This window comes from Condylura cristata, unplaced genomic scaffold, assembly GCF_000260355.1.
Source record: "Condylura cristata isolate star-nosed mole 26May11 unplaced genomic scaffold, ConCri1.0 scaffold00015, whole genome shotgun sequence".
Taxonomy (NCBI): domain Eukaryota; kingdom Metazoa; phylum Chordata; class Mammalia; order Eulipotyphla; family Talpidae; genus Condylura; species Condylura cristata.
Genome location: NW_004567116.1, coordinates 36,775,637 through 36,802,587, shown reverse-complemented (window position 1 = coordinate 36,802,587; position 26,951 = coordinate 36,775,637). Strand labels below are relative to the sequence as shown.

Sequence of the window (26,951 nt, the reverse complement as noted above, 5' to 3'; positions counted from 1 at the left end):
AAATGATTCTAACCAGCTTGATATTCTGGAGGACAGAGGTAAACATGCTTGTGCTCTCTGCAGAAAGCTGACTTCTCCATTGTAAAAGGTCAAAAATACAAACAAGAATTCTCTAACTTCCTACCATCTCTGCAAAATGGCTTTTGTGTCCTTCCTTCTTTCCTCCCATTCTCCCTCCCTTCTTTTCCTTCCCAGTGAGAGCTGTATCTTTTCTGTCTTTTAGGTGTCTTCTACTTCTCCTTTCTTTCCCCTCAGCATATGAAAAGGTTGACATTTCTGTAATTCAAGAAAATGAAACTCACCCCTTTAACTTTTAATCTTCCTTTTCACTTTAAAAATCAAGTCCCTGGATATACCTTTATCATGCAATAATCATTGCTTTCTGATCTGTCTCCCACTAGCCTGAAAGTGTTGCTAGTGGAGAGACATTGGCTGATTAATCTTTAGTCCATAGTCCTGCACAAAGCCTCCTGTAAGGAACACATGCTTAGAAAGCATTGTCTTGAAGGATAATGAGTCCATGAGGGAGTTTAATAGGCAATCTCAGTTGCCTCTTAGAGCAGAACTCTGAATTTCAGTGAGTGAATGAATGAAAAAGGTAATTTCATCAGGGCTCAGAAATTCTAAGTGATTTACTTAGTCTCATCTAGCAAGAAGAATAAGTTCTCATATCTGGGTCTTCTGGACTCTTCTTTTTATGCCACTGTTTCTCCCTCATACCTCACATGAAAAGCAGTATTGAACAGACGGCAAGCATTCTCTGTCTTAGCAAAACATTAATAGTATTTTGGGTGGTATTTACTATGCACTTGCCTAGTCCAAGAGTTTTTCCATATAGTATCTCTTTAATGCTAACAACAATTTTAAGAGATAAATCATCTTTATTAATTCACTTCATGGGTGAGAACTTTTAGGTTTAGAGTCGTTAACTTTCTCAAAGTGCCATAGATTTAAAATGATAGAGCTGGAATATGAATTTAGGTTTGCCAGTTCTAAAGGGAGAGGTCAGTCCTAATCTTAGGTTTTTCCTGCTTCCAAGTCCCCCCCCCCCCAAATCTCTTCTCGTCCCCAATCTCATTAGTTTAGGATGATCTGTTTGGGTACAACCTTCTGTGGCTTTGGATTCACCTCTGAAAAGGTAAGGCTGAGTCAATGCCTAGTTCTAAGGTACTGATCTGAGATTGAGGTGGTGGGAGGGATGAGTAGGCCTGTGACTTGGGGAGGAGCCTAAGGAGATTCCCTGTGGGGAATCATTTACTAGAAATCAAAGGAGGAACCAAGAAACTCACACTTTAGGAAGGACTCCAGGCAGTGCTGGTGAAGGTGACAATGTGCCAACATTTTCATTTGTGTGGCTCTTGGTATTGCTCTTAAAGCAGGTGCATCTAAGAGGGAGTTCTGCCATTTCACATAATGAACCCATAGAATCTGTGAGAGAACAAGTTATAGTTTGGGTCAGGTTTTATCCCAAGGCTACTAGCAGGCAGAAGCTTGGTATCATTAACTGGGGTGATTTGGAATGCCTGCACTTTGGCGACACTGGGAGAGCCCAGTGGCCAAACAGACACCTATTTTTGAGTGTGTGGGAGGGACCTGTGTGTTTAGGGGAGGGTAGGTTTCATGTGCTTACTGACATTGAAGGAGTACCTACTCCAATCAGTTTGTCTTCTGGAATTTGGAAATGGCAAGACAGAAAAAGTACCTCTTTTCTTTGGATTGAATATATTTTATGATTTAATTTATCTTTTTGTTGGCTCATAGTTGTGTTTCTTAGTTATGTCATTGTAGAGGTTGCTTTAGGATTTTTAGTATACATCTGTAATTTACCAAAGTCTAATTTTAACATCAGTGATATTATAGTAATATAGACACTTGGATGAATTGTATGACATCCTTACAATAGAATCTTCCATTTTCTTTCTCTCAGGGTTTGTGTTATTTGTTATATATGTTATTTCTATATTAATTACATACCCAACAATACATTGTGCATATGTTTTTTGGTTTTGTACTCATCATAACCTAAGAGATTTTGAAAAATAAGGCAAAAAATCAATATTGTTTGTAAAGTTCATTCATGTTGCATGTGACTGTACTTTATTTTAGCATTTATAGTATTACAATGCATGCATATTCTATTATCTATTGCTGAAGAAAGTTATATTGTTTATGATTTTCACAATTAGGAAAATGCCCCAGGAACATTCTTGTACATATATTTTAAATCCGTGCATTTTGTTTAAGCTTGAAGAGACTTGCTTGGGCAAAGGCTATGCAGAGTTTCAATTTTATTAGATAATGGCAAATTGGCCTCCAAAGTGATTGTGCCAAAATATAAATTCATAGTGATATATGAGAGTTCCACTGCTATTTGCTGGGAAATTGTTGTGGATATTGATGGGAAGAATGTTGTGAGGTTTACACAGTGCACAGCCTGATATCTGCATGTGAGAAACTGGAGGTCGAGTACCTTATATGCTCATTTTTTGCAGTGACTGTTCAAGTGTTTTGCTCTATTTCATTATTTGTCTTTTTCTTATTCCTATAAAGAACAAGTCAATTAGAAAAAGAAAATAGTAAAACATTTTCTGGGTTAGTACTACTTCTTTGTTGGTTAAATTTATTGTAAATATCTTTATCAAATTTGGGGCTTGATTTTTCAGTCTCTTAAGGTATCTATTGATCAAAGCTGTGTCTAGTACTTAGGATACCTTTTTACAAATTGCAGAAAGACTCCCTCTTTGGTGGTGATGGTATAGGATAGACTGAATTTCATCTTCCACTGGCTTTTGTCAGATCTTCATATATATTTGTATCTATATTATCTATCTATTTATAACTTTTATGTTATATATATGAAATGAACATAAAGTTATATGGCAATTATATCTCAATTAAAGAGACATCCAGTTTATATTAGTATAATGTAATCAGGGATAAGACTAATGTTTATTATAGTCATATAGAGAGTTTTATTTAGTTATTTTCACAGTTCTCTTTTCTCATAAAGTTGCTCTCTAACCAATGGCCACATTTAATGGGATACATTTACTATAAACATTTATTGTCATTACACTTAAGGTGGTTAGTGAGGTGGTTCTGTCGACTTCGGTTGGGCTTGCTCATGTGGCAAGAAGATGGCTGGCTATACACTTTATCTAGTCAGCACTGGTGTAGCGTCCGGACAAGGCTAAGTGGATCTTTTGTTCCTGCAGCAGGCTAACCCCAGCATATTTCCATGGGGTGGCAGATATGAGAGTACAGATGGAAAAACTATCAAAGAAAACCAAGGACTAGACAGCAGCTGAAGTGGTAAAAATTGACTTTATTCCAGACTACTGCAATAGTGGAAAAGACCTTAGAATAGAAATGTGTTCAATTCCAAACACAGCATGGGCATGTGGGAATATATAGTTAAGGAGTAGGATGGGGATCAGTGGATAGAAAGTTACTAAGGAGAAACATCAAGATAGCAAGATTTTGGTAAAACTGACATAAATTGGATTCTTTGCTGAAGATAAAACAGGGTGATCAGATATTATCTAGGGTATGGTGGAGGATAAGGAACTCAATTAGATATAAACAGTGATCAGGTATAGAGGGTGGAGAAACTCTGGTTAAACTTACTTAGCAAGTTCTTACTGAAGCTGGATTTTACAAGGAACTGAACAGATGGTCCTAGGAAAAAGTTCAAGGACATGGCTAGAGTTTGGTTAAACAGAGAATCTTTATCAATACTCGGGTATTTTCAAAGCTTTGCTTGGATAAAAGCTTGGATAAGTTCTACTTATATCCTCAAAACAGTGAAGCATCAATGAGGCCCAGGGAGGGCTTGCTGTGTCTAGAATTTTCTCCTCTCTCTCTCTCTCTCTCTCTCTCTCTCTCTCTATATATATATATATTTTTTTTTTTTTTAAAGATTTATTTATTTATTTGTGCATACAGAACTGGGGTACAGGCCAGAGGCTCAGGGGCGGTGAGAGGCTTCACCAGAGACAGAGTGGGGAGCAGAACAGGCAGATTTATGAAGTACACTGCTGAGGGGAGTAGCGGGCGGGTCAGGAGAGGTCTGGCTCGCCATGTGGTCTCTTCCGGTGCAGGCGGCAGGCAGGAATCGAACTCATGCGGAAGTGGCTTCAGATTCTCAGTGCTGTGCTTTAACCCGCTGCGCCACCAGGGAGGGCCTATTTTTATATTTTTGTTCTTTGTTTATGGTGCCTAAGCAGCTCAACTTCCAGGCATAGCTGGGTTAATTACATCCAGACCTGCTGGACTCTTAACACTCATGCTCTTTCCTTTGCATGGAGCAGTTTGCTTAGAGGCTAACAGTGAAGATGAAGGCAAAGTCTGGAAGGACTAGACAGAGAACATTAGGGTAGGGAGATTTTGCTTTATTCTGAAACCATATCGATGCCTGGACAATCATGGAAGAGAGTAGTGCCTGGCCTAGAAAGGATTAGTCTCTTTCCTAGAGTGGAGGGTATTATATCCCTCTAACTCTCTAATGTTTTCTCTAAGATTATGGTAGGATTAAATTATGAAATTGAGAAAATATTTACTGGACTTCTCTGGATGCTTGAATGTCTGGTAGAGAGGGAAAGTGGTGGGGCCTCATCAGTGCTGGGAGCAAGTCAGACCACGACTACCCTGAAGAGGAGGGCTGTTCCCTCCCCAGGGATGGATGCTCCAGGGCTGGAGAACGGCTCTCATTGTTCACGAGGTCTGGGTGGGAACACTTCCATGGTGTTGGCTCTCTTGCCCCCAGAGACATTGTGAACATGTTTGTTCATTCTTCTGTCAACCCCACTCCAAGTTCTCCATAAGAAAAACCAAGAAACAAGTCTCCCTCCATAGGTACCATATGCCACAGCCACTAAACCTAGCTCTTGAGACAGCACTGTTAGGAAGCTTAGGATACATTGTTCTGGGGGAGAGAAGAGCAGGTGAGCCCTCATTCTGTTAGGGATAGAAAGGGGCCCTCACTCTCCTCCAGAGGAGTGCAGCTGCACTTCTCCATCATGACCTTCCAGCTGGCGCTGTGGCACTCCTGTACTGGAGAACACCCAGGCGCCTCTGTATTTATCATATCCTTAACAGTCCTGGCCTATGGCTAAGAAAAGCATCAGCTATGGGCTGACTCAGTACATCCCGTGGGTGGGTTGGGGATCAGGCCCCTCCCTATCTTCCCCTCAGACCTCCCCTCTGGCAATTTCTCCTACTCAGAAAGAGGGAGGAAGGATAGTCAGGGAGTTGGAAAGAGTGAGAGAACACAGGGGCCTCTCTCAGCTTGGGGACAAGGGCCATAAAAACCCTCCTGACCTTGCTGCTCTCTACTTTCTGAGGCTGCTCACTGCTTCCTGCAGAGTTTGGTCTTTTGTTTCTGGAAAAACCCCTGGAGGTGCCACTTCCTGAGTTTCTTTCCCTAAAAACCCCAAGGTCTCCCATATTCCCATGTCGTGGTGCCTACCAATCCATTATTGTGACCTCTGGCCTTCACCCTCTTCCCATCCTGTCTTTCGCTTTTTTTTAATTTTTTTTGGAGAGTGTCAGACTCAGCCAGTTGCCTCCAAATATGTGCCATGAAACCACTATCCTCTTAAGTGTTGGCGTTCCAAGCCTGAAACTCAAAAGGAAAGGAAACTCTCAATTTAATTTTGTGTTTTAAGAAATGGTGAGGAAGGAAGGAAGGGGAGGAGGGAAGAAGAAAGGATAAGAGGAAGGAAGGAAGGAGTGAGGGAGGGAGGGAAAGAAGGGAGTTGAGTTCAACCTTCTGAAATCTGTTAGCATGTCTCAATTTCTCTTCATCCAGTCTGTGATCAGTTGGGTGCAGACAGCTATTATGTCTGGTGTAATGACCTCTGGGCTTGTTGCCCTGTAACCAGCGCAAAACACAAGCATGATCTCGGCACTTCCCCGCTTTGGACTTTTAAGTGGCTTTAGACTTCCTGAAAGGAAAACTCAAATCTTTGCATAAGACCTTTCATCACCTGGTTTCTGTTTACTCACTCAGCCCCACTTCCCCTCTACTGCCTGAGCCATTGAAATGTGGGACTCTCCCAGGGTGTAGCCTTCATCCATGCCTCTGTGCCTTTAGCTTCTTATCTTTGTTTCCTTCTTCTCCAGTACACATACCCGCTTTCAAATACTAGTCTGTGTTATTGCTGTTACTACTTCATGGGGTTAGTATGAAGTGTATATAATAGACATTTGATGAATGAATGAATAAAAATCACATGCGGAAAGTAGAGGAGAAAATTGAAAAGCTAGAGACAAAAGCTTATTTTGAAGATGGTTATTGTGAATTCCAGATAAATAGCAATTTTTCACAAAATGGATAACAAGTTCTCAATGATGAAAGCAGAATGGCAAAGCCAAAAGATAGATGTCTCACTTACACACTTACCCGTGGGCTAGTCAGTGATGTGAGGACCTACAAGTCCCAGAGAGTCAGGCAGGAAGCTCCCTATGGGTGGGCAGGGACTGAGGCTTTTCACTGGGGACCTGTGGCTGTGCCCTTTGGAACAGAGTAGCCAGGTGCTGCCTGATTTCCTTGGTCCTGGCCCCGTAGATGACAGGATTGACAAGACAAGGGAGTAGCAGGTAGAAGGCACTGAGCAGGTTGTGCTCATCCTGGGAGGCACTGCGGGCCACACGGTAGACAATGGGTGAGGACATGGTGGAGGTGTAGACAGTGAAGATGACCAGCAGGTGGAGCCACAGGTGTTCAGGGCCTTGAAACAGGCTCCGCCTGATGAAATTTGAAAGGCAGCTTGGATAATACGGGAATAGGAGGCTCCAAGTAGCAGCATGTCCAAGACTCTGTTGAAGATGCGGAGAACGAGCCCCACAGTCTTGTTCAGGGAGATGTCCCCACAGGAGAGCTTCATGAGGGCTATGTGCTCACAGGCAAAGTGGTGGATCACATCTGAGCGGCAGAAGTGAACCTGGGAGGCCAGCCCAACCTCTGGAGCAACGATGCTCCACCCCCAGCAGGCCAGTCAGCAATGGGCCGGTCACTATCTCTGGGTAGCGGAGTGGGTAGCAGATGGTGACAAAGCGATCCAGGGCCATGACAAGGAGGATGTTGCAGTCAAAGACAATGAGGAAGTAGATGCAGAACATCTGGACCAGCCATCGAGCCAGGGAGATGCGGTTGAAGTGGGGGGAGAAGTTGAAGAGCATGGCGGGGATCACAGTGGTGGCGGTGCAGATGTTGAGCAGAGCAATGGGCAGGTACATGGGCTGGTGCAGGCTCCTGTGGACCAACACTGTGTGGATGACCAGGGCGTTGGCAGAAACAATCACCAGGTAGAGACTGGGGAAAGGCAGCACCAGGAACACGCGAGACTCCTGCACCCCAGGAAAGCCGATCAGGAGGAAGCTGCTGTAGGACACATTGGAGCTGCTTTTGTTCCACCCTGACATCTTCCCTGAGGAGGAGGATGACTCTGGGAGAAGAAACAGGTGACTTAGTGTCAGAACCCACCCTGTCTGCCCAGCCTTAGTCTCAGGCTGCCTTGGATGCTTTGCCTCTCATGAACTTGAATATTTCTGTAGAGAAAATGCAGTTATTTGCTACAACTTAGTGAGGTGCTTCAAAAAATAACTGCCTTCCACAGCCTCCTCTGCCTGTTTTTCCATAAAATTTCCTCCTTTATTTTTTCACTAACAAACCCTTCTGAAAACTACTTTGTGGTGGGCATTACACTAGCATCTTGGAATATACAATTAATAATTGAGTCTGTTTGTCCTGAATAAACTCACATTGTACTGAGCAAGATTGAAGTGATAAGAAATGAAATAAAGCAATAAAAGGAGGTTAAAATGGAACTTTTTCCATCCATGCTTCAGATGATATGCCCAAAGCTCAAGAATAACACACAAGGCAAGTATTCCTTCTTTCCAGACTACAGTACTGGGACGAGGGGCCTGGAAACTGTCCTTGTGACCCTTAGCTGAACACCCAACCAGAGTAAACACTGTGGAAAGCAAACTGGCATTTTCCTGGGGAAGGACGAGCCTTACATCTGTCCCTAAGTCAAAGAGGGGTCCTTCAGGGTTCTGCTGGTCACCTTGGTCAAATAAGGACCCTACCCTGATGGGAGCCTGAATCCTCAGAAACCCTGACTTCCTGGGCCCACAGATTTGCTGGTGAATGTGGCAAACTATGGGTCTGGGGTAGGCTCCAGATTCAAAGACCTTAAAACTTGGGTTAAGAGGCTTTGTAGATAGATACTCAGGTGATACCTTTCTTTGTCTGGGCAAGGGGAGAAGGGATAACTTTTGGAAATCCACCAGTTCTCGCCAGGTTAGTCTACCTGGGTTAACCTCCGAGAATCTTTCTGGCCTCTCTGTCTGGCTAAACACAAACTTTCTTACTTATCAGGACTTGTGCAGGTAGGAGAAGTAGGTGTAGACCAGGTCAGATCGTGGGGTCTCCAAATGTAGTTAAATTCACCTATCTTTTTCTGGGGAACTTTTAGTGCTCCTCAGTACCCCCTCTGGGCTCCGGCTTAGCCTATTATCAGGGTCCCTGGGATAACTAGGGTGATACTGTGTCCCTGAAGGTCTCTGTGGACAGAAACCTGCCCTGTGTGAGCAGAGAGCAGCATCTTGATTCAGGCATGCTGAAGAATAGCTGTAAATTGGTGATGGAAATTCTATGGGGACTACTCCTGAGAAAAGAAAGCAAACTGTAAGAAAAAAAAAATAAAGCCTTTGTTGAGCTGTAACTCACATACTATACAGTGCCTGCACTTAAACCACTTAGTTCCACTTCCCATTGAAGAGTACAACTCAGTGCTTTTTAGTAAAGTTAGAATTGCACAACTGTCATCATAATCAACATTATCATCACCCTTACAGAAACTCTGTATCTAATTGAACATAGGAAACCATATGTGGGTCCCCTCCCTGGGTGGGGATTGAACTCAGGCCACGCAGTGTTAGCACTGAGATTTAACTCCTAGGCTACCAGGGAGGCCCCCTGCTCCTAGTTTTTAATAATCACACAAAAAATCAGGAATTTGTCCCCAGCTCCCTGACTGCAAATTGAAGCTACGAGAACAGGAGGGAAGTAAAACAGTATGGTAAGTCAGTGCTAACACAATAAAAATGATACAATTAAAAACAACAATAACAATAAAGCTCTCCTTCTAGGTGTGCCTGGTCACCCTCCTTGGGCCTGCCCTGGGCATCCCCCACTCAGTCATGACCTCCACCATTCTCTCCATGTGAGTGGGCACGGACCAGGAGTAGTCAAGTCCTCTTCCTTTTAGCCACAGCCTGATCTTTCTCCAACACTGTGCCCATGTGATGTCAGCAGACATAGGGTATGTTCTCTGTAGGGCAGGTGGATAAGCCCACAGGCTGTCAAGGCCGGTGTGAGTGGGTGAGGTGGGGGCAGGTGGGGGCCGGAGCTTGGCAGGCCGCCTAGCCCCTGGTGAATGTACATGTTTTCTCTTCGGGCTCTCTGGTCCTGCCTTTCTGTAATCACTTGTGCTCTCATAGCTGTAGCCATTCTGAGGAAGTCACAGCGCCAGCCTCTGGGCTCAGATGTGCACACTTTGCGCATGCTCACACCGTGTTTCTGATGCCCATCACACATGAATGCCCGGTGCCTGTGGTCTGCATTAGCACTATCAAGGCTCCAGGTGATAGCCACAGAGGACAGCGGTGTAAAATTCTGACTTACTTCATTTACCATTCAGTCCAGTTGTGAAAACGGATTTCTGCCCTTGTACAGACCCCCAGCCTCTCCATCCTCCACCCTTTGGGGAAGGGGCCAGGGAAACATCCCATGGGTGGCAGACCAGTAGGTTCCAGGCTAGGTAAGAGGCTTCTTCTATCCTTGGGGATTGGGGGCATCTCTCAAATCTTCTCCCATGCAGGGAAGAGCTAGTTCCCATCAGGGCCCAGCCTGCCGTGGTGAAAGGGGCCTGGCTGGTTTCTTTCATCTGGGTGAGCTGGGCAGAGCTGGACTGGCTAAGGTGCTTTCCTGTACCAGGTGCTTTTTCTTCCTTAGCAGAGTCCTTAGGTGAGTCTGCTGAGGAGTCAACTAAAGTCTCTTTGAGACAAAGAAAGAAATGTTGGGTCCAAGGAGGATGAGGCACCTGATTCTGAAGGGTCTGCCTTGATTTTTCTGGAGCCTAGGGTCTGACTTTGAAAAGTCCTGGGCCTCTGACCCCTGTTAATGGTTGTGGCTGGAGGATTTCCACTTCCTCTAGACTCCCTCAATGGGTCTTTCCCCTGGCTGGCTAGGAGCTGGTGGGGGGTGGGTGGATTGGGGACATAGGGAAGAATAACCCATGCGGCCATCGCCTGCCCTGGCCAGGTCCTGAGCCTGGGGTGTCACCTGCTGTATCTCATTTGAAACTCTTATGCCCTGGCAAGGCAGGAATCATTAAGCCCACTTTACAGAAGGAAATGAGGCTTTGAGAGGCTGCACTTGGCTCAGGCTCAGCATTAGTAAGTGGCAGAGCTGTGACTTGAAGTCAAGTCTGTTTCAGATCCCCACACCCATGAGATCTGGGCCTGGGCCTGGGATGTGGTAGCCCCAGCTCCCTGCAGGAATGGGAAACAGGAAGGGGGCACTCTGAACAGTCAGCCCACGAGGCAGGTCTTAGGGTGAACAGGATGCACTCAGCAGAGTATTTGCTGTCTCATTTGTGAGAGGAGGGAGGAGGCTTTCTGAGAATCTGCTGGCATGATAGTCTGGAGGCCTGGACACTGGGCTCACCTGATAAGAGCCTTACTGTGTGGCCCTGGATGGGTGAGTCTCATGTACATAAGGAGTGAAATGTCCCATTTTGAGGCTCCTTTGGGCTGAACTCTCCCATCCTAAAAAGGTGGGCTGCAAACCCAAAAACCTGTTGGCAGTGTGAAATATGGCAGGTGGTATGATATGGCCCATGTGTGTGCTGTGTGACCAGGGCAGGTGAGGGAGCACCTGGGGTTGACACTCCAGGAAGCCAGGTCTCAGGTTCTTGTTGGACACATGAAATTTCCCTGCCTGCCTTGCCCATAAAGAACCATATTTGGTTCTGTGTGTGTGAGCAAAGGTTTTGGAGTAAACTGTCCTTCCCTATCCATGTCTGAGATAGGGACCTTACCTAGGATCTGGGAGTAGGTCTCTCTAGGCTGTGGGGTTTGAACCAGCACCTGAGGCCTCCTGGGCAGCTAGGTGCAGCCTGCATTTTCCAGAGAAACCACAAGGTGGCACCCATGCACCATGGCAGGCAGAGGCCTCCATGGCAGGTGGAGGGGATGTGGGGAACTTTGCAGCGTTAGTTAAAGACATTTCAAGAATCAAAATATCAAAATTCCTGATATGCCCCTCAATACCTGCCACAGGGCTGTGAGCCCGTCAGTCAGAGCACACTGGGTCACTGTGGATGTCATGGCCTGGGTCTGTGATCCTGGCAAATTGTTTCTTCTCGGATACTCAGTGCACTTGACTGAAAAATGGGCATAGAAACAACACAGCTTCTCTTTCCTTCTTCCCTCTCTTCTTTCAATCTGTAGTGATTTAATTTTTCTTACATTTTATTTTTTTTTTAAAGATTTATTTATTTGTGCATACAGAACTGGGGTACAGGCCAGAGGCTCAGGGGCGGTGAGAGGCTTCACCAGAGACAGAGCGGGGAGCAGAACAGGCAGATCGACGAAGTACACTGCTGAGGGGAGCAGCGGGCGGGTCAGGAGAGGTCTGCCTCGCCATGTGGTCTCCTCTGGGGCAGGCGGGAATCGAACTCATGCGGAAGTGGCTTTAGCTTCTTAGTGCTGTGCTTTAACCTGCTGCGCCACCAGGGAGGGCCTACATTTTATTTTTATGGTTTCAGGGACATGTAGAATAACAACCTCATTTATCTTCTCACTTTTGACAGCTTAGTCCTGCAACAGACCTGATATCAATTCCTTTTTTTTTTTTTTTTAAGATTTATGTATTTATGCTTACAGAACTGGTGTACAGGCTAGTGGTACAAAGGCGGTGAGAGGAGTCATCAGAGACAGAGTGGGGAGCAGAGCAAGCAGATCTACAAAGTACACTGCTGAGGGGAGCAGGTGGGGGAAAAAGGAGAGGTCTGCTGTGCCATGTGGGTCACCTCCGGGGGCTGGGGACCGAACTTGCACTGAATTGGCTGTGGCTACCTTGCAGTGCTGTGCCACCCATTGTGCCCCCAGGAGGGCTATGATATCAGTTCTATAGCAACTCTGTCAATATTTATTAAGAACCCACAGGTGAAGTAATGCATTCAGTGAATAAGCAAAAAATCCATAACAAACAGACAAATAGAAAACTCACAGGGATGCTCTGAGGATTAAGTGAGGCAACATCTGTACCTTAGCACAGCTTCTAACACCTCGTGTATGCGTAGCCTAACTCTAGAATTACCCTTGTCTATGGAGGAACCAGGTAAAAGCCTCATGCCTGTCCCAGGCCCTGGTAAGTAGGGCTTGGACCAGGGCTGTCTGGCTCTAAACCTCACTGCCAGTGGGGGAAATCAGTGAACGCCAATGATTCAGGGGTTCAGCTCTTATCTATCTGCTATCACATGGGGTAGAGGCCCCCCGGGACAGAGGCTAGAACTGTGGGGTCCTTTGGTTGACACCATTCTCATCATTGATAGCACTGAGTTGGGACTACTGCACTCAAAGAATGTACCCACAGCCAGCTCTCCACTTCTGCACAGGCTGTGGGTTATTTTTGGGAAAAAGGAAGTAAAATGGGGAGCTGACAGATTACACATGGGGGGGGGTGTCTGTCGATACATTCCTCTGGATGCCCCCAGGCCTCTGCTCTTTCTGCTCCTATTTTGAGCACCACCTGCTGTCTTATTGATGTGGGTGTGAGTTCTCTGGGAAGAGTCTATATGTGTCTACCCACCAGCTGGGCATCCCTGACCCTGCTGGGTAAGTGCCTGACTACAGAAGTCTGGACGATGCCCATTCAGGTTGTCCAGTTCTCCAGGCTCCAAAGTGCTGATACTCACTCGGGGCCTGGCCACCACCTATGGGGTCCCCCAGCCTCAGCTTCCTCAATGCTGGGACTATACAGAGAACTTGCAGATCATGCTTACCCCCAGTACTGGGTTCTCAGTAACCTGGGCTAGGAACTGCTCTGCTTTAGGTATGGACAGAACTGGGCTTATGTGGGTGAAGTGACTTCTCAGATTCAGCCCTGACCCATCCGGATCTCCCACAGCAGTGGCCACTCTACACTTTTGTTCTGCTCTGGGTCTGCTGGAAAGGACAGGGAGAGCATCTAACTGCCCAGGGCCTAGTGTGGATCAGGCGAGCAAACATTTGTTTAAATTGCTGGGTCTAGATCCTTTTTTTTTCATTCTTCCAGATACAAAACAGAATTAAGTGGTTTACTCTGTGCCAGGAATATGACAGGTATTTAATAGAAATGCTCTTTAACCCCAAATTTATGTAACAGAAGTACTGCCCCTAACTTACAGAGGAAGAAACCAAGACTAGAGAAGCTCAATAATTTGCACGAGTTCACACAGCTAGTTAAGTGGCAGGGATTGAGCCCAAATTAGTCTCACAACAAAACTAGTGTTCTCTACCAGCAAAGGTGGTCTGAGGTGGCCAGCCCAGCATCTGAGCCTCAGTTGACTAATCTGTGAAATAGGGCCCTTCTCTGAGGCGTGAATGGCTGAAGGCATTTAGCTCAGAGGTGGCAGCTGTTTGTTTATGGTTATCATCATTTTTACATCACCCTACCACCTTCCTGTGGCTGGTGTGAGGAGGGAACCCCTGGAGGCCGGTGACCCAGGGCTGTGCTGACAAAACAGACAGCTCTTCCCCTTGGCCCTAGGAATGTCCAGGCCCCAGCCCCTGCTGCTCCTCAAGTGTTCTGGGATGGGGTGAAGGAGTGGAGGAGAGATCTAGGACACCCCTCGCCAGCTTGAGGCCCCCCACAAGGCTCTGAGGTGCTGAAAGTCACCTCAGAGGGCCAGCCTGTAACTGAGGGTTACCGGGCCCCAGTGGCGACAATGATGTATTAACAGTGCACCTGGGCCTGGGCAAGCTGGAGGAACCTGGGCACCCGCAGGGACCTCAGTGTCCCCCAGGATGGGGAAAGTTTGGGTTACTGTGGAGAAAGTTGTGGCTGCTCAAACTTTTCTCCTTCTGAGCTCATTGCTCTATCTCCAGAGGCAGCTGGGTGATTGGCCACCAATTAGGCTATAATGAGCTGGACTTGGGTGGCCTGTGGGGCTTCCCTGGGGCCTTGGGCTCAGCAGGACACCTGGGGCCCAATTAGAGCAGCCTGGGCCTGGCGCTGGTCCAGCTGTGACCTGAGCTCCAAGGACATCTTCCGCCCCCAGGGACCCACTTTGCTGTCTGGCCAAACTTTTAATGGGTGGAAATGGCTACTCCTCTCACCAGACTATGGCGTAGGCAGGCCGCCTGGGACTGGCTCACTCCCCCCATTAAAGGATTAGAACAATTTCTAGAGTGTACCTTGCTGTAATTTAAATCGATCAGTTAATCAACAGATGGGTGAAGAGGGGGTCTAGACACTGACCCACAGCATGACCCCAGGCAAGTTCCAGGTCTCTCCAGGTCTTGGTTCTCAGGGCTAATCACAGAATTGGTGTGAGGCCCAGGTGAAATAATGCAAACTGTGACATACTGGCTACTTGCGAATGGTCACTAGAGACTTTACTATCATTTCACATTATCCTTTGTGGGGATCTTGATTGACCCCCCACTCTTAGTTGAATTATAACTAACTCTGCTCTGGCAGCTGGCTTCCACCCCCTTGTTCGCTGACCCCTGGCTTTTCCCTCTGCTCTAGGCTGGGCGTACCTCACTACTGTGTCTTAGGTTTCTCTCAGGCTAGCTTCCTCTTCTCTCCTTTCCTACATTGTAGGCCTTCAGACAGGCACCCTCAAGAGTGGAAGAGCCCTGACATTATCAAGTCCAACTTTCACTACACAGATGGGGGCAGTGAGGCCTGGGAGGAGGGTGCCCTGAGCCTGGGCTTCCTTCCTTTTCTGGGAGTTAGTTACAATAAACCTCATGCACAGAGCAGCTGACGTCTGTGCCCTGTCATCTCTGCCATGTTCTGGCCATCTCACAGCCCTGTGAGGTAGGCAGGCATCTGCTCCAAAGACAGATTGACTGGGCCCAAGTCCTATCTCCACTTATTTACCAAGCATATCTCTGGGCTTCGGAGCCCTCAGATGGGAAAATAATAGTACTGGCCTCATATTTATTGTATGAAGATAGTTTGAACCTACGCAAAATGTTTGGAATTGGCCTAATATACAGTGAGTGCTCAATAAGTAATATTAGCCGTGCTGCTTGTTATCATAATCCATTTATTCAGAAAACATTTACTTGGCTCCTACTATGTGCTGAGTTTGTGCTATACCCTGGGGATCTAGCAGTGAATAGACTGTCCTTTGGACTCAATTTAGTAGGGGAGACAAACACATCAAGCCTTAATTTCAAGACCAAAGAGGGGGCAGGCTGAGGTGGGATGAATCACCCCATAGGAGCGGGAGGTTGTCAGGGGCACTGTCAGGGAAGGCCTCCCAGAGGAGGTGGGATGGGTTTGGCATTGGCCTTCATCTGTTGAGTGTTTAAATGGGCTGGCCCTGTGCCTTATATGCCTGACTTGAGTCCACCCTCACACAAACCCTGAGTAGATTGTCATGTTACTTATCTATGCTTAACAGCCAATTAACGCTGGGGCAGGCCCACTCCAGGACAGACTGACCCCAATATGGTTCCTGTTCTTCTCACTGAGGGTCTTGCAGTGGTTACGCTAGACAGAATGGGTGCAGATGATTAAATGAGTGGTCACTGATAAAGACACTTCTGGCTTTGCTGAAAAGGACTCAGGTCCGGGTTCCCCTCGAGCCCCTCTAATAGAGGCAGAATGTACAGTGGTTATAGCACAGCCCTATGCAGGGCTGCCGGTGCCTGTCCGCTTACTCTCAGTGTGACTAAGGGCAAACGAGTGAATCTTTCTGTGCCTCAGTTTCCTCCTCCATAAGAGGAGAATGTTGCCTTTACCTGTTTCCACCATAGATGGCAAACACCTGGGTCAAACTTTTGTTCTAAGGGCTATCCCAAGAACTGTACATCATCACTCATTTAATCGTAGTGATCTTAGGTCTTTTTTTTAGGATAACGCCTGAAGGCATGTGCTAGCTAGCACTTAGAATAATGCTTGGCACTCAGCAAATGCTCAGTAAATGTTATTGCTACTATTCAGCACCAGAGTGACCAGAGGGTCACAGATAGGATATCAAATAACAAAGAACACGAAGAGGATGACCAGCATTAACAATAGAGGTGCTTGTGACGCCTTAGCTTTTTTCACTTTACCAGGACGTCCTCCCCTCCTCCTCCATTTGAGCGTAAGGAGGCAAGTGTGTCTCAAAGCACACTTCACAGGACACACTTCCAAGGGTGCTAGTGAGGGCATCTAGTTCCAACAAGGCACTGGGGCAGACGGACAAAGCAGAGTCTTGGACTTCCTTGGCTTTTTCAGATTAATGATCTCTCTACACCATTTGCAGTGAGGCAACCAGGTGCAGGCCAGGCAGGGGGGCAGCCTCCCACTCCCCCTCCTGGAATTTTTACTTTCTCTGTGCTCACTCTGACATTCTCCTGGTCTATTCCTCTGGAAGTCTGTCTGCTGCCCTTCTGCCGGACACCAGCCTCTGCATGGTGCTGCTTCAGGCTCTGGGCCCAGGTGTGCCCATCACCCCTGCCCACACCATTCTCCAGGAGTCCACCCTCAGGCACGCATGCCCTGTGCCCACGCTCCCAAGCACTGCCTGCATTCAGGGCCACAGGTGATAGCCACTGAGGCAGCGCATATAAGCCTATTTCTTTTACCCTCCAGAGCATCGTTAAAAAATCGTGTTGCCTGTTCAAATAAATTTGGAAAACACTGAATCCCCCCCCCTTTTTTTTTTAAAGATTTATTTATTTGTGCATACAGAACTGGGGTACAGGCCAGAGGCTCAGGGGCGGTGAGAGGCTTCACCAGAGACAGAGTGGGGAGCAGAACAGGCAGATCGACGAAGTACACTGCTGAGGGAAGCAGTGGGCGCGTCAGGAGAGGTCTGGCTCGCCATGTGGTCACCTCCGGGACATGCGGGAATCGAACTCATGCGGAAGTGGCTTTAGCTTCTCAGTGCTGTGCTTTAACCCGCTGCACCACCAGGGAGGGCCAACATACTGAATCCTTTTGAGGCGAACAGTTTTCTTTTTTTGAGAGACTCAAACTAAAATGCACTGGCAGGCCTTCTGCAAAGGAGGGGGAGGTAGCATATCGGGGTATCTGGAGGTGGCTGGGCCATGGAATCCTTGGTTCTGAGGAGCATATGTGTGGGTTATGAGCCCTGGAAGACACATAGGAAAATACTGACTTTGAGTCACTCCCTAGCCATGTGCCTGCCTTCGGGTCAATTAGGTGACCTGGGCCTCAGTTTTTCTATTAAAGTGTGAATAATGGTAAGCGTGGGGTCTCTTTAATGTTGTTACGGGACTAAATGAGGTGACTGGTGTAATAACGCCTACATATAGCACAGTGCCTGGCAAGCGGCCAATACACACATTGCTATCAATATGGTCATTCTTAAGTGGTGGATTTATTATGCCCATCCGCATAGCAGAGCCAGTGTGGTTAGTGGGAGACTCCCAAGCCCCTTGGGCTGATGAGGAACAGTAGGGTGTCCACACAGGCCAGGCTGAGACAGAGCCCACGACTTGCCTGTTTTCTCTTTTGTACCCTTTCCCTTTTCAGGTGGATGAAGGACCTGGTAGTTTTCAGGGCGCATCCGCTTGGCCTTGGAGGCCCCTGGCCCAGGTGCACTGGGCTTGAGGCAGGAGGCACAGCTAGGTCGCCCAGCGGCCTTTCCAGTTGCCAGGGCTGGGCGCCGGAGCAGTGCTCCCTATGGGCTCATTAGCTCTGCCCTGCTGGTAGCCGGCTCCGTGGCCCCTGGAGAACCCCGACCTCGCAAACAGTAGAGCCGCCCTGCGCTGACGAGGCCCAGGGGAGGCAGGACTGTCTCACCTGCGGCGCGCTGGCTAGCGCTGGGCCTTAGGAGATGGGTCTCCTGGACCACGGGGCCCAGGAGGATGCGCCGCCGATAGTAGCCGCAAGGAGGCGCCCGAGTCCGCTGAATGAGCCGGATCTCGGGGACCGCTGGAGCGGAGCGTGGAGCTGAGTCCCCACCCAGGTGGGCCCTTTGCCAGCCCCTGAGCGGCCTTGGGCGGATGTCATCAGGGATCACGCCGGCTTATCTAACAATTCAGTGGGCAGGGAGCCAGCACCGCAGCCTCTTGAGCTGAAGAATGCCCCTCGAGACGAAGCGCTGCTCCTGATTCTTGCTCACTCAGCGGTTCTAGCAACCACGCAAAGGCTCCTGGTTGGCAAAGCTGTAGGAGTGGTTTTGGGCTTTAAGAAGTTCGCGTGTCTCATTTTAAATTTTTTCTACTTTATAATTGGCAACAGTCTAGTTTTCATAATGACTATTTTCTGTTCTAGTCTAACACCCTGTTGATCATTCTCTTCCTACTGCCACCCCCCCCAAACAAACAAAAAGAACCCCCAAACCCAACAACCTGGGTGGGATGTCTCTAGCCCCACCTTAAAGTCTGAACCCTTTACTGTTGGTGAAAGCTGCCCAGGGCTAGGAAGGAAGCATCAGGAGATGCTTATGCTCAAGGCTTTACACCCCATGGCTGTGCTCCTGGGTCTCTGACCTCAGGTACCTGGAGTGCGAGCTCTTCTTTCCTCACACCCTGGTCTTCGCCCCTTTACACTGTGCTGTCTGCTCTCCTGAGGGTGGCTTTTTAGCAGCAGTAGCAGGGAAGTATCCCCACCCTCTAGGAAAAAGCAAGATGTTCTATCTTGGCTAAACATGAAATCTGGGCCCCTTCTTCTGAAGTTACCTCTAGCTCTTCAAAGTCCTATAGTTGCTTTATAAAGTATTTTTTCTATTTCCCTTTCAAATGTGCAGGTAGGCCTTAAGGGATAGGTTGTACATAGATCACAAAGAAACATTAACTCCTTTTTAAAACACTTACATGAGAATCAAAATAAAAGTTGGCTGCTTTGAGATCACGTCCAAGTTTGTGTTCAGGGTGAGAACTCTGAGGGCTGGATGCTGGGACCAGGCAGTCATTTTGGAACTAGGGAATGAACAGTAGGACGGCAGCAGCACCTCTGTGGTGCTTCACAGGGATTTGTGTGTGTGTGTGTGTGTGTGTGTGTGTGTGTGTGTGTGAGTGTGGGTGGGTGTGTGGGGGGGGTAGAGGCAGCCCAGCATTTTTCTATTCCCCTCTGTACTTGGCTTTTTCTCTAAGACCACAACTCTCATTCTAACTTTTCACTCAGTTGCAAGGAAAGTAACCTGGCCACTCTGTAGGGTAATCATGAGTGCTCTTTTCCTGGAAGGGCCAGGTAGCACTGGGACAATGTCTGGGATAGGGGGTTCTCAGCTTGGCCATATTGGCCAAATCAGCCCCGTGGGGTGGAACATGAGCTGGGCTGCTGTGGTGGCCCTGACCTGACCACTCTTCTCCTCCACAATCAAAGAATGCCAGCCCTCCCTGACCCCTCCCCTCACACAGCCTGTTGTGCCTTCACCTCTGCCAAGACTCTCTGCTCAGCTTTTACCCACGAGGCCATTGACAGGCAAGCGGCCCTCTGTTCTGGTTAGTATCTTGAGCAGAATAACCTTTAGGGATCTTTCAGCTCTTGCATCTCCTTCCACATCTTCATGTGGAAGTCTCGGTGAGGCAGGAGGGAGAAAAGGAGACACCTTGGTGTAGCTTCTGTAGTCTATTTCACAATGGGGGCTGCAGGAGGCTGAGCAGGCCTGGGGTGGGAATGAGCAGATCAAGACTTAGGGCTGGACGATGACCTTAAGGCCCCCTGATGTTTTATAGAGCGAGAGCTGGGCTGTAGGTGCATTGGCTTGTGCCGGGGGTAGTTTGCACATCTCCCCAATCTTTGTGTGGCTTCAGTTTGGTTCTTGTTGCTCATCTGAAATGGTGACCACAAACACATATGGTGGGACAGAAATACAGCAGTGCTGCTGCATCCTAACTGGCTGCGCCACCAGGGAGGGGCCAGGTGCTATTCTTTTTTGGAAGAGACTTCCTTTCATGGAGTTGTTGAGCCCCAGGAGATCCCTGGTTCTCCCCTTGAGCATTGTCTGGTCCCTTTCCCTGCCCTGTGGGGGTCACTCTGAAAGCCCACCTGCCTGACCCCCGTGGCCTCTTTCTTCCTGGTTTTGAAACATGAGTGCTCCAGAAGTAGCTGTGTGTGTGTGTGTGCGCGCGTGCATGTACATGCTTGTGTGTGAGCAGGTTTGGGGTAGGTGGGTGTGTGGTTGCCCTGAGCCTTCTCCTGAAAAGAGGTCAATGACCCCAGACCGGTCAGTGTTGTGGAACCCGCTGGGGCCCCCTGCTCATCTGATCTGAAACCAGTTAGAGGAGTTCTTTTCGAAGAACAGCGGCTTTAAGTGTTTCTCTGTGGGGGCCGCAAGAAAGGGCTGGTTGCTGAGTTGGGGGTCCTGCATTATCAGGGCACATGGAGACATTCTGGGCCTGAGTGGGCACAGGGAGCCATGCGATGAGGTGGAGCTCACTAGACTGTGTGAGGTTGGGGCTGGATTGGGGGTCAGCAAGTTGCTCTAGGGGTTAGGCCTGCATGCTCCCTTGAATGTCAAATTTTGGGGAACTGCTATTCTCCCAAAATGGAGGCAAACAGGAGTTGGCAAGAGCAGGTAGGCCAGCGTTCATTCTTGGTGGTTTAGAGTGGACTGTCACCCAGGCATTTCAAATAGACTCTGAGTCTGCCTACGTGTCTCTGCCTGGCCCTGCACTGGGGAGGGCCCTGGGGTGCGGGAGCCTTTGATATGCTCTGGTGACTTTTGACCCTCCCCTTCCTCTGGGTCTGGGTTCCACTGGTGACGCTGGGGAGTAATTCTAGGAGGTGGTCTGCTTCCTCCCTTTACCTCTGCTGCTACCTCAGGCCTAGGACGAGTTTCTGCTCTAGCAGCTGAAGTTCTCCACCCAGAAAGGCCTGAGGTCAGCTGCTGAGAAGTGGAGAGTGGCCTAGGCAGATGCTGGAATCCAGGAAGACTCTGAGGTCCAGGGGTCTCCTGGGAAGGAGATGGGAACAGGGAGGTGGGGGTGATAGGGAAGAGGATGGGTTTGTCAGGATGCTGTTCTTTTTTTTATTTTTAAAGGAGATTTATTTATTTATTCATACAGAACTGGGGTACAAGCCAGAGGTGCAGGGGTGGTAAGAGGATTCACCAGAGTCAGAGTAGGGAGCAAAACAGACAGATTGACAAATACAGAGAAGTAGGGAGAAGCAGGCAGGTCAGGAGAGGTCTGCTGCGCCATGTGGATCACTTCGGGAGCGGGGATAGAAATTGCACTGAGTGGCTGCGGCTTGCTTGCAGTGCCTGGGGTATAGGACCACAGTGCGAACCACCACCCACTCCTTTGACCTGCTTCCTTAGCATTTAGTACACACCCTGCCCGTGACAAGGCAGGCCCCCCCTTGTGAGGTGGGAGAGGGTGTCAGGAAGAGCTCGAGATGGGGCAGGCCTTGCTTGATATTCAGTCCGTGCCAAGTATGGTAGTTCCAGTTACTACAATATTGGCACAGTAGGCGCCTCTTGGGAGTGGCTGGTGTGTCAGGCTCCCTGAGTGTCCCCCACCCTCTTAGCTATGTTGGATGGGCCATCAGTTTCTTATTGACCTTCATGTCTGCCATAGTCCTTGGCCTCTGACCTGTCGTCAGGCCTCCACTCAGGGGTGTGCACCTGTAACTTGGTAGGCAGACACCCTCTCTGGGAGGGATGCCCTGGGGCACTGAGGCTCTGGCTGGGGAGTGGTGCCAATGTCACTCCATGTAGCCACTTATGGGAGCCCCTGTTCCACAGGGAATGGTGTCAGTTGTGAAGTGTTTTGACAGTCATCCCTGGGTAGGGCAAGGGGATACTCTGGTATTCTGGGTGCCTGGTCTCTGCGGTGCGGGAAGGATACAAATCCTGGCAGACCTGAGGTCTTCCTCAGCTGTGGCAAGGAGGGTCGTGTCTGGCAAACCCAGCCCCCGGCTCCCAAGGAACTCTGTACCCCCTCTTATAGTCAGGCCCACCAGTGGGCACACTGCCCTCCAGTTTCCTCCTTCCTTTTTGCCACACCTGGCTCCTGCCTAACTCCTACATGCTCCCGGGAGCTGAGGGATCCAGCACTTGCCAAGGCTGGGAGCTGGTACCTTTGTGCATTTGGCAGGCTGGCTCCCTGCTTCCCATGGCCAGTTCCTGCCACAGCGAATCTCTCCCCTGAGGCCTGTCCCTGGCAGTGAGCCCTCCTGGCAGAGCAGCTGCACGTGGTGACTTTGCCAGGTGCTGGCACTGGTGCTATTTCCTCAGAATCCTTCCTGGGTGGCACCATCCCTTGGAATTCTCCTGGGAGCCTCTAGAGTGCCCCACACTATTCTTGCAGTGCTGCTGCGTCCTAACTGGCTGCGCCACCAGGGAGGGGCCAGGTGCTATTCTTTTTTGGAAGAGACTTCCTTTCATGGAGTTGTTGAGCCCCAGGAGATCCCTGGTTCTCCCCTTGAGCATTGTCTGGTCCCTTTCCCTGCCCTGTGGGGGTCACTCTGAAAGCCCACCTGCCTGACCCCCGTGGCCTCTTTCTTCCTGGTTTTGAAACATGAGTGCTCCAGAAGTAGCTGTGTGTGTGTGTGTGCGCGTGCATGTACATGCTTGTGTGTGAGCAGGTTTGGGGTAGGCCTGCACCCCATGTCTGTGGGATGTAGAAGTGAGTTGAATTTACACTGGTTTTGCCTGAGTATTTCTGTTTATATGGAAAGGAAAACCCTGGGACCAAAGGTCAGATCTTGAAGATTTATTTGGCAGATTAGGGAGATGGTAGGGAGGTGTGGGGGCCTGAATTGGGAGTTGGGAACCCCATTCTGTGGTTATGGCACTGAGCAGTCTTGCTTCCTTCTGGATCTCAGGTCACTGGGAAGGTGAACTGCAAGCCTGGCAGGGGCCAGGGATGTCTCTGAGACCACGTCTGGGCCCGACTGTAGGTACCTGGAGGGGAGCAATGGCAGCTCTGCCTTCCCAGGACCTCGAGCAGAGGCCCGTATTACTACACCAAACAAAGGAACAAAAAAAATGTGCTAGGTTCACATTTTGGAGCGTTCTTAGAAGTGTGTATTGGTGCGGCGGGGGAATGAGATTCACTGTTCAGGCAAATGTCTGGAGAAACTCTGCTCCCATCTTGTTACCCTCATACACAGCAGCCAGGAAGACGTGGGGAAGATGGTACAGTGGGCAGGGAAGGGCAGGGCAGGTCAGGGCAGCTGCAGCATGTTACATACGGAGACCAACATATCCACGCCCCCAAAATGGGAGTCCTTCAGATTTACCAGAACCTTCTGATGGGTACACACCCTTCCTGCCTTTGGCTTGATTCCTGATACCATCATCATATCTTCCCAGTCCATCCCACTCTGAATCCAGGGCTGCCTCCCACCTCCACCTGCAGGGGGCCAGAGCAGGCTGGTGTCTCAACCCTCCTGTCTGCCCTCTGAGTGGCCCCAAGGCACATGGCTGCAGAGGTGTATACCAGTGGTGAGAAAGTGGGGTGAAGGGGAGGGAGGCAGCATTTTTTGGAAACCAATTGATTAGCCATGGTACTCTGGCCCCTTTGAGGGGCACCTGGGTTCCTCCACTCCTGCCATCTGCCCAGTTCTGATTCTTGAGTCTGAGCCCCCCACCATGCCAACAAGTGGACAGGCCCTCACATATTTTGCATACTTCCTTACTTTCTGGCTGGAAACCTGGAGATTCTCCAGTCTTGTACTTTCTCACCCCACGCTCTGCAAATAGGCATTTTTCTAGGGAACACTGCTTTTTCTCTGGTAAAGTGTATCATTTAAAAATAATCCCAGACCTGAAATAGGTGTCATTGTTCCTGCCTCTGTCAGAGGTTTGAGCTAGGATATGTGTGAATGAGAGAGATAGACATGTGTGTATCCACCTATGTAAATACATGTGTAACAGACACACATAGTTCCATATCATCTTCTTACTACTCCAACATCATCTTATTTTCCCTAAGTACTTTCCTATGGATCCATTTTATTCACATGGATACATCCAGGTTCAATCAGACACCTGGAACACTAGAGCGCCCTCTTGAATATTAATACGATCCTCCTATTTTCATCCTATTGAGTTTGAGCTCTGGTTTCTTCCACTTAAGAAAAGCAGCAAAACTTGCTGGTGTGCCTTTCTTGTCACTGCTGGAATTTAATAATGAATCCTTTAGACACTTAGGAAAGAAGATTCCTCCGGACAGGCTCCAACTGCTGCTTATGTCTCCTTTACATGACGAGTGGCTCTCTTGGGTTCTGTGATAACACGTTCTCTTCCGCAGAGTGCCCTTGCCGTGGTCACTGGACTCAGCACCACTCAGGCACCGCTAAGGCCCTTTAACCTTGGATTGTCCTTGCTCTGGCAGTTGCTTCATTCCTTCAGAGACACTGCAGACTGCTTTTTGGAACTTAACTCCCCTCAGGAAAACGGCCTCTACTGAAAGAAGCCCCCAAATTGGATTCATCTCTATTGTGCTGAAATGATCTTTTCTGTTTCCAGTACAGACTGTAGGACCCGCTGATGTGGACATCAGCCTTACAGTACTGTCACACAGGAAGTGGGTGCCTTAATGAAATAAACATCCCTTTAGCACATTGCTAGTGTATGCAAACAGATCCTCAGGTGGATACACCAAGACTAATTTAACCAGGTTCAGAAATAACCTTGTATTTTGGTGCTCCTTCCATTTTTTTTAATATCTACAATTTTTTTAATATGAACAATGATAAAACCATTATTTTTATCTTGCCCAGAAGCTCTGAGCAGGATGACCTAGTCTTTAGGAGAACATCAGAGAGAAAAGACTACTTTCTCAGTGAGGCCTTTCTAAACATTCTCAAAACTTCCTTCTTTATTTTTTATTTTTAAAGATTTATCCATCCATGCATATATACAGGACTGGGGTACAGGCCAGAGGTGCAGGGTTAATGAGAGGATTCACCAGAGACAGACTAGGGAGCATAAGAGGGAGACTGACGAAGCACACTGCTGAGGGGGGCAGCAGCCAGGTCAGGGAGATCTGTCTCGCCATGTGGGTCACCTCCCTGGCTGGGGATCTACTTGTGCTGAAGTGGCTGTGGCCAACTTCATAGTGCTGCACTTCAACCCATTGTGTCACCAGGGATAGCCCAAAACTTGCTTTTTACCCAAACATCATAAGGGATAAGTCCTGTTTATCCCACAGGCTGTCTTAATCACTGAGCTATCTGTCATTTGAGGAAAAATGTCTCACTTAGTCCTCAGGTTCCCATGGAGCTCAAGGGACCTAGCATGGAAAGTTTTCCTTAGTTCCCTGAAGTGCACTTGTCTGGTGGTTCTGTTTCTGTTCTCTGGGCATGGGACCCGCGTTCCAGACCCTGTCTGAGATGTTCAGCACATGGTTATGGCCACTGACCACTTTTCCTGGCTTAGGAGAGTTTTCTCCCAGGGCTCCAGACCTTATGTTTCCTTTGGTGACTTCCATTTCTCTGTGAGATTGGTTTTGGGGCCATGATGTCTGACAAAAATTTGGATCTGGGGAACATGAAAAGGTAAGAAAGAACCCTGCAAAGTCAATGTTGATTTTGTTATATGTTGTAGGGTAAGGAATTAATCAGGCTTTGTACACCATTAGTTTCTGTGGTTATCACCTGTGGCCTTAATTGTGTTGCTGCAGGAGGCTCTCGGAAGCTTGGCCTTGGGTCATGCGTGCCTGGTTGTGGACACCTGGAGTATGGTGTGGGATTCCGTGAGTGGGTACATGTGAGCCTACAGGCCAGCCATATACATCTGGCATCATTCAGAGGACAGGTACGGGAGGAGGGTTGCAAGAGGACAAGTGACTACACGAGCAGCAAGACCATGAGAAAAGGCGAGAGCCAAGAGAAAGCAAATAGAGATTTGTGAGGGCTGGGACGCTCAGTTGCCTGCCTGCCTCCCAGTCCCCACCCCTACCTGGCCCATGCCTTGCTTTTCTTACCTCTTGAGCCTCCTGCCCCACTGCCTTCCCTGGGTCTGGCTGCCCCAGTACAGATGTGTTCAAGGGAGCAGTTGATTTCATGGGCTGGGGCCCATGGCCCTCTGGGCTGTCTCCTTAGGCCTAATGCCTGGGTATAGGTATAGTGAGTGCAGGGAGGCTGAGGGCCATTTCCAAAGATATTTTATATCCATTTATGCTCTTCTCCATCCCAACCCAGAGCTAGCTGCAGGATGCTAAAGTGGGGCTCCACACTTAGGCACTGTTGGTATTTGGGACTGGGTGACTGTCTTGAAGACTGACTTTGTATACTGCTGGGCATTCCAAAGCACTTCTGGCTTAGACAAATCAGCTGCCAGCAGTTTTCTCTTTCAGGCTTGATAACAAAAAATGTCTATGGACACTGTCAGATAGCTACAAATGGACAAAATTGCTCCTGGTTGAGAGCTGTTGCTTTCTGTCATTTTTAAGGGTGGTACATGAAAAAAAAAAAAAAAAAGACAAACTGCCAGAGGCTTCGTGTCTGGGGGAGAGTAGGGCACCGTGTCCTGGAGTAAGTCAAAGTTGGTGCTGTGCTGGCTGCTTCTTGGAGATGGTGCAAGAGTGGGGGATTCTAATAGGGGGTGGGGGGCTTAAAGCTAGCAACTCCATTTCTAAATCTGGAGTGTAAATCACAAAATCTATTGGACTTCTGGTGGATACTGAAATGATATAAAGTATTGATAATACATCTACTTAATGGGAAGAGTAAAACAAAATATAACCATTTACCATATGTGCAACCTTAAGTAAATAGTTTATCTTTGTCCTACAGTTAATATCTA

General features: G+C 48.4%; 1 protein-coding gene across 1 annotated transcript; it reads right to left on the bottom strand.

Moving 5' to 3' along the window:
- Nucleotides 1-6,447: 6,447 nt before the first annotated feature.
- On the bottom strand, nt 6,448-7,425 carry LOC101631504 (olfactory receptor 52K1-like). The gene is given in 3 exon segments (XM_012725213.1): nt 6,448-6,713; nt 6,716-6,987; nt 6,989-7,425. Coding segments are annotated over 3 exon segments (975 nt in total).
- Between the last annotated feature and the right edge of the window lie 19,526 nt (nt 7,426-26,951).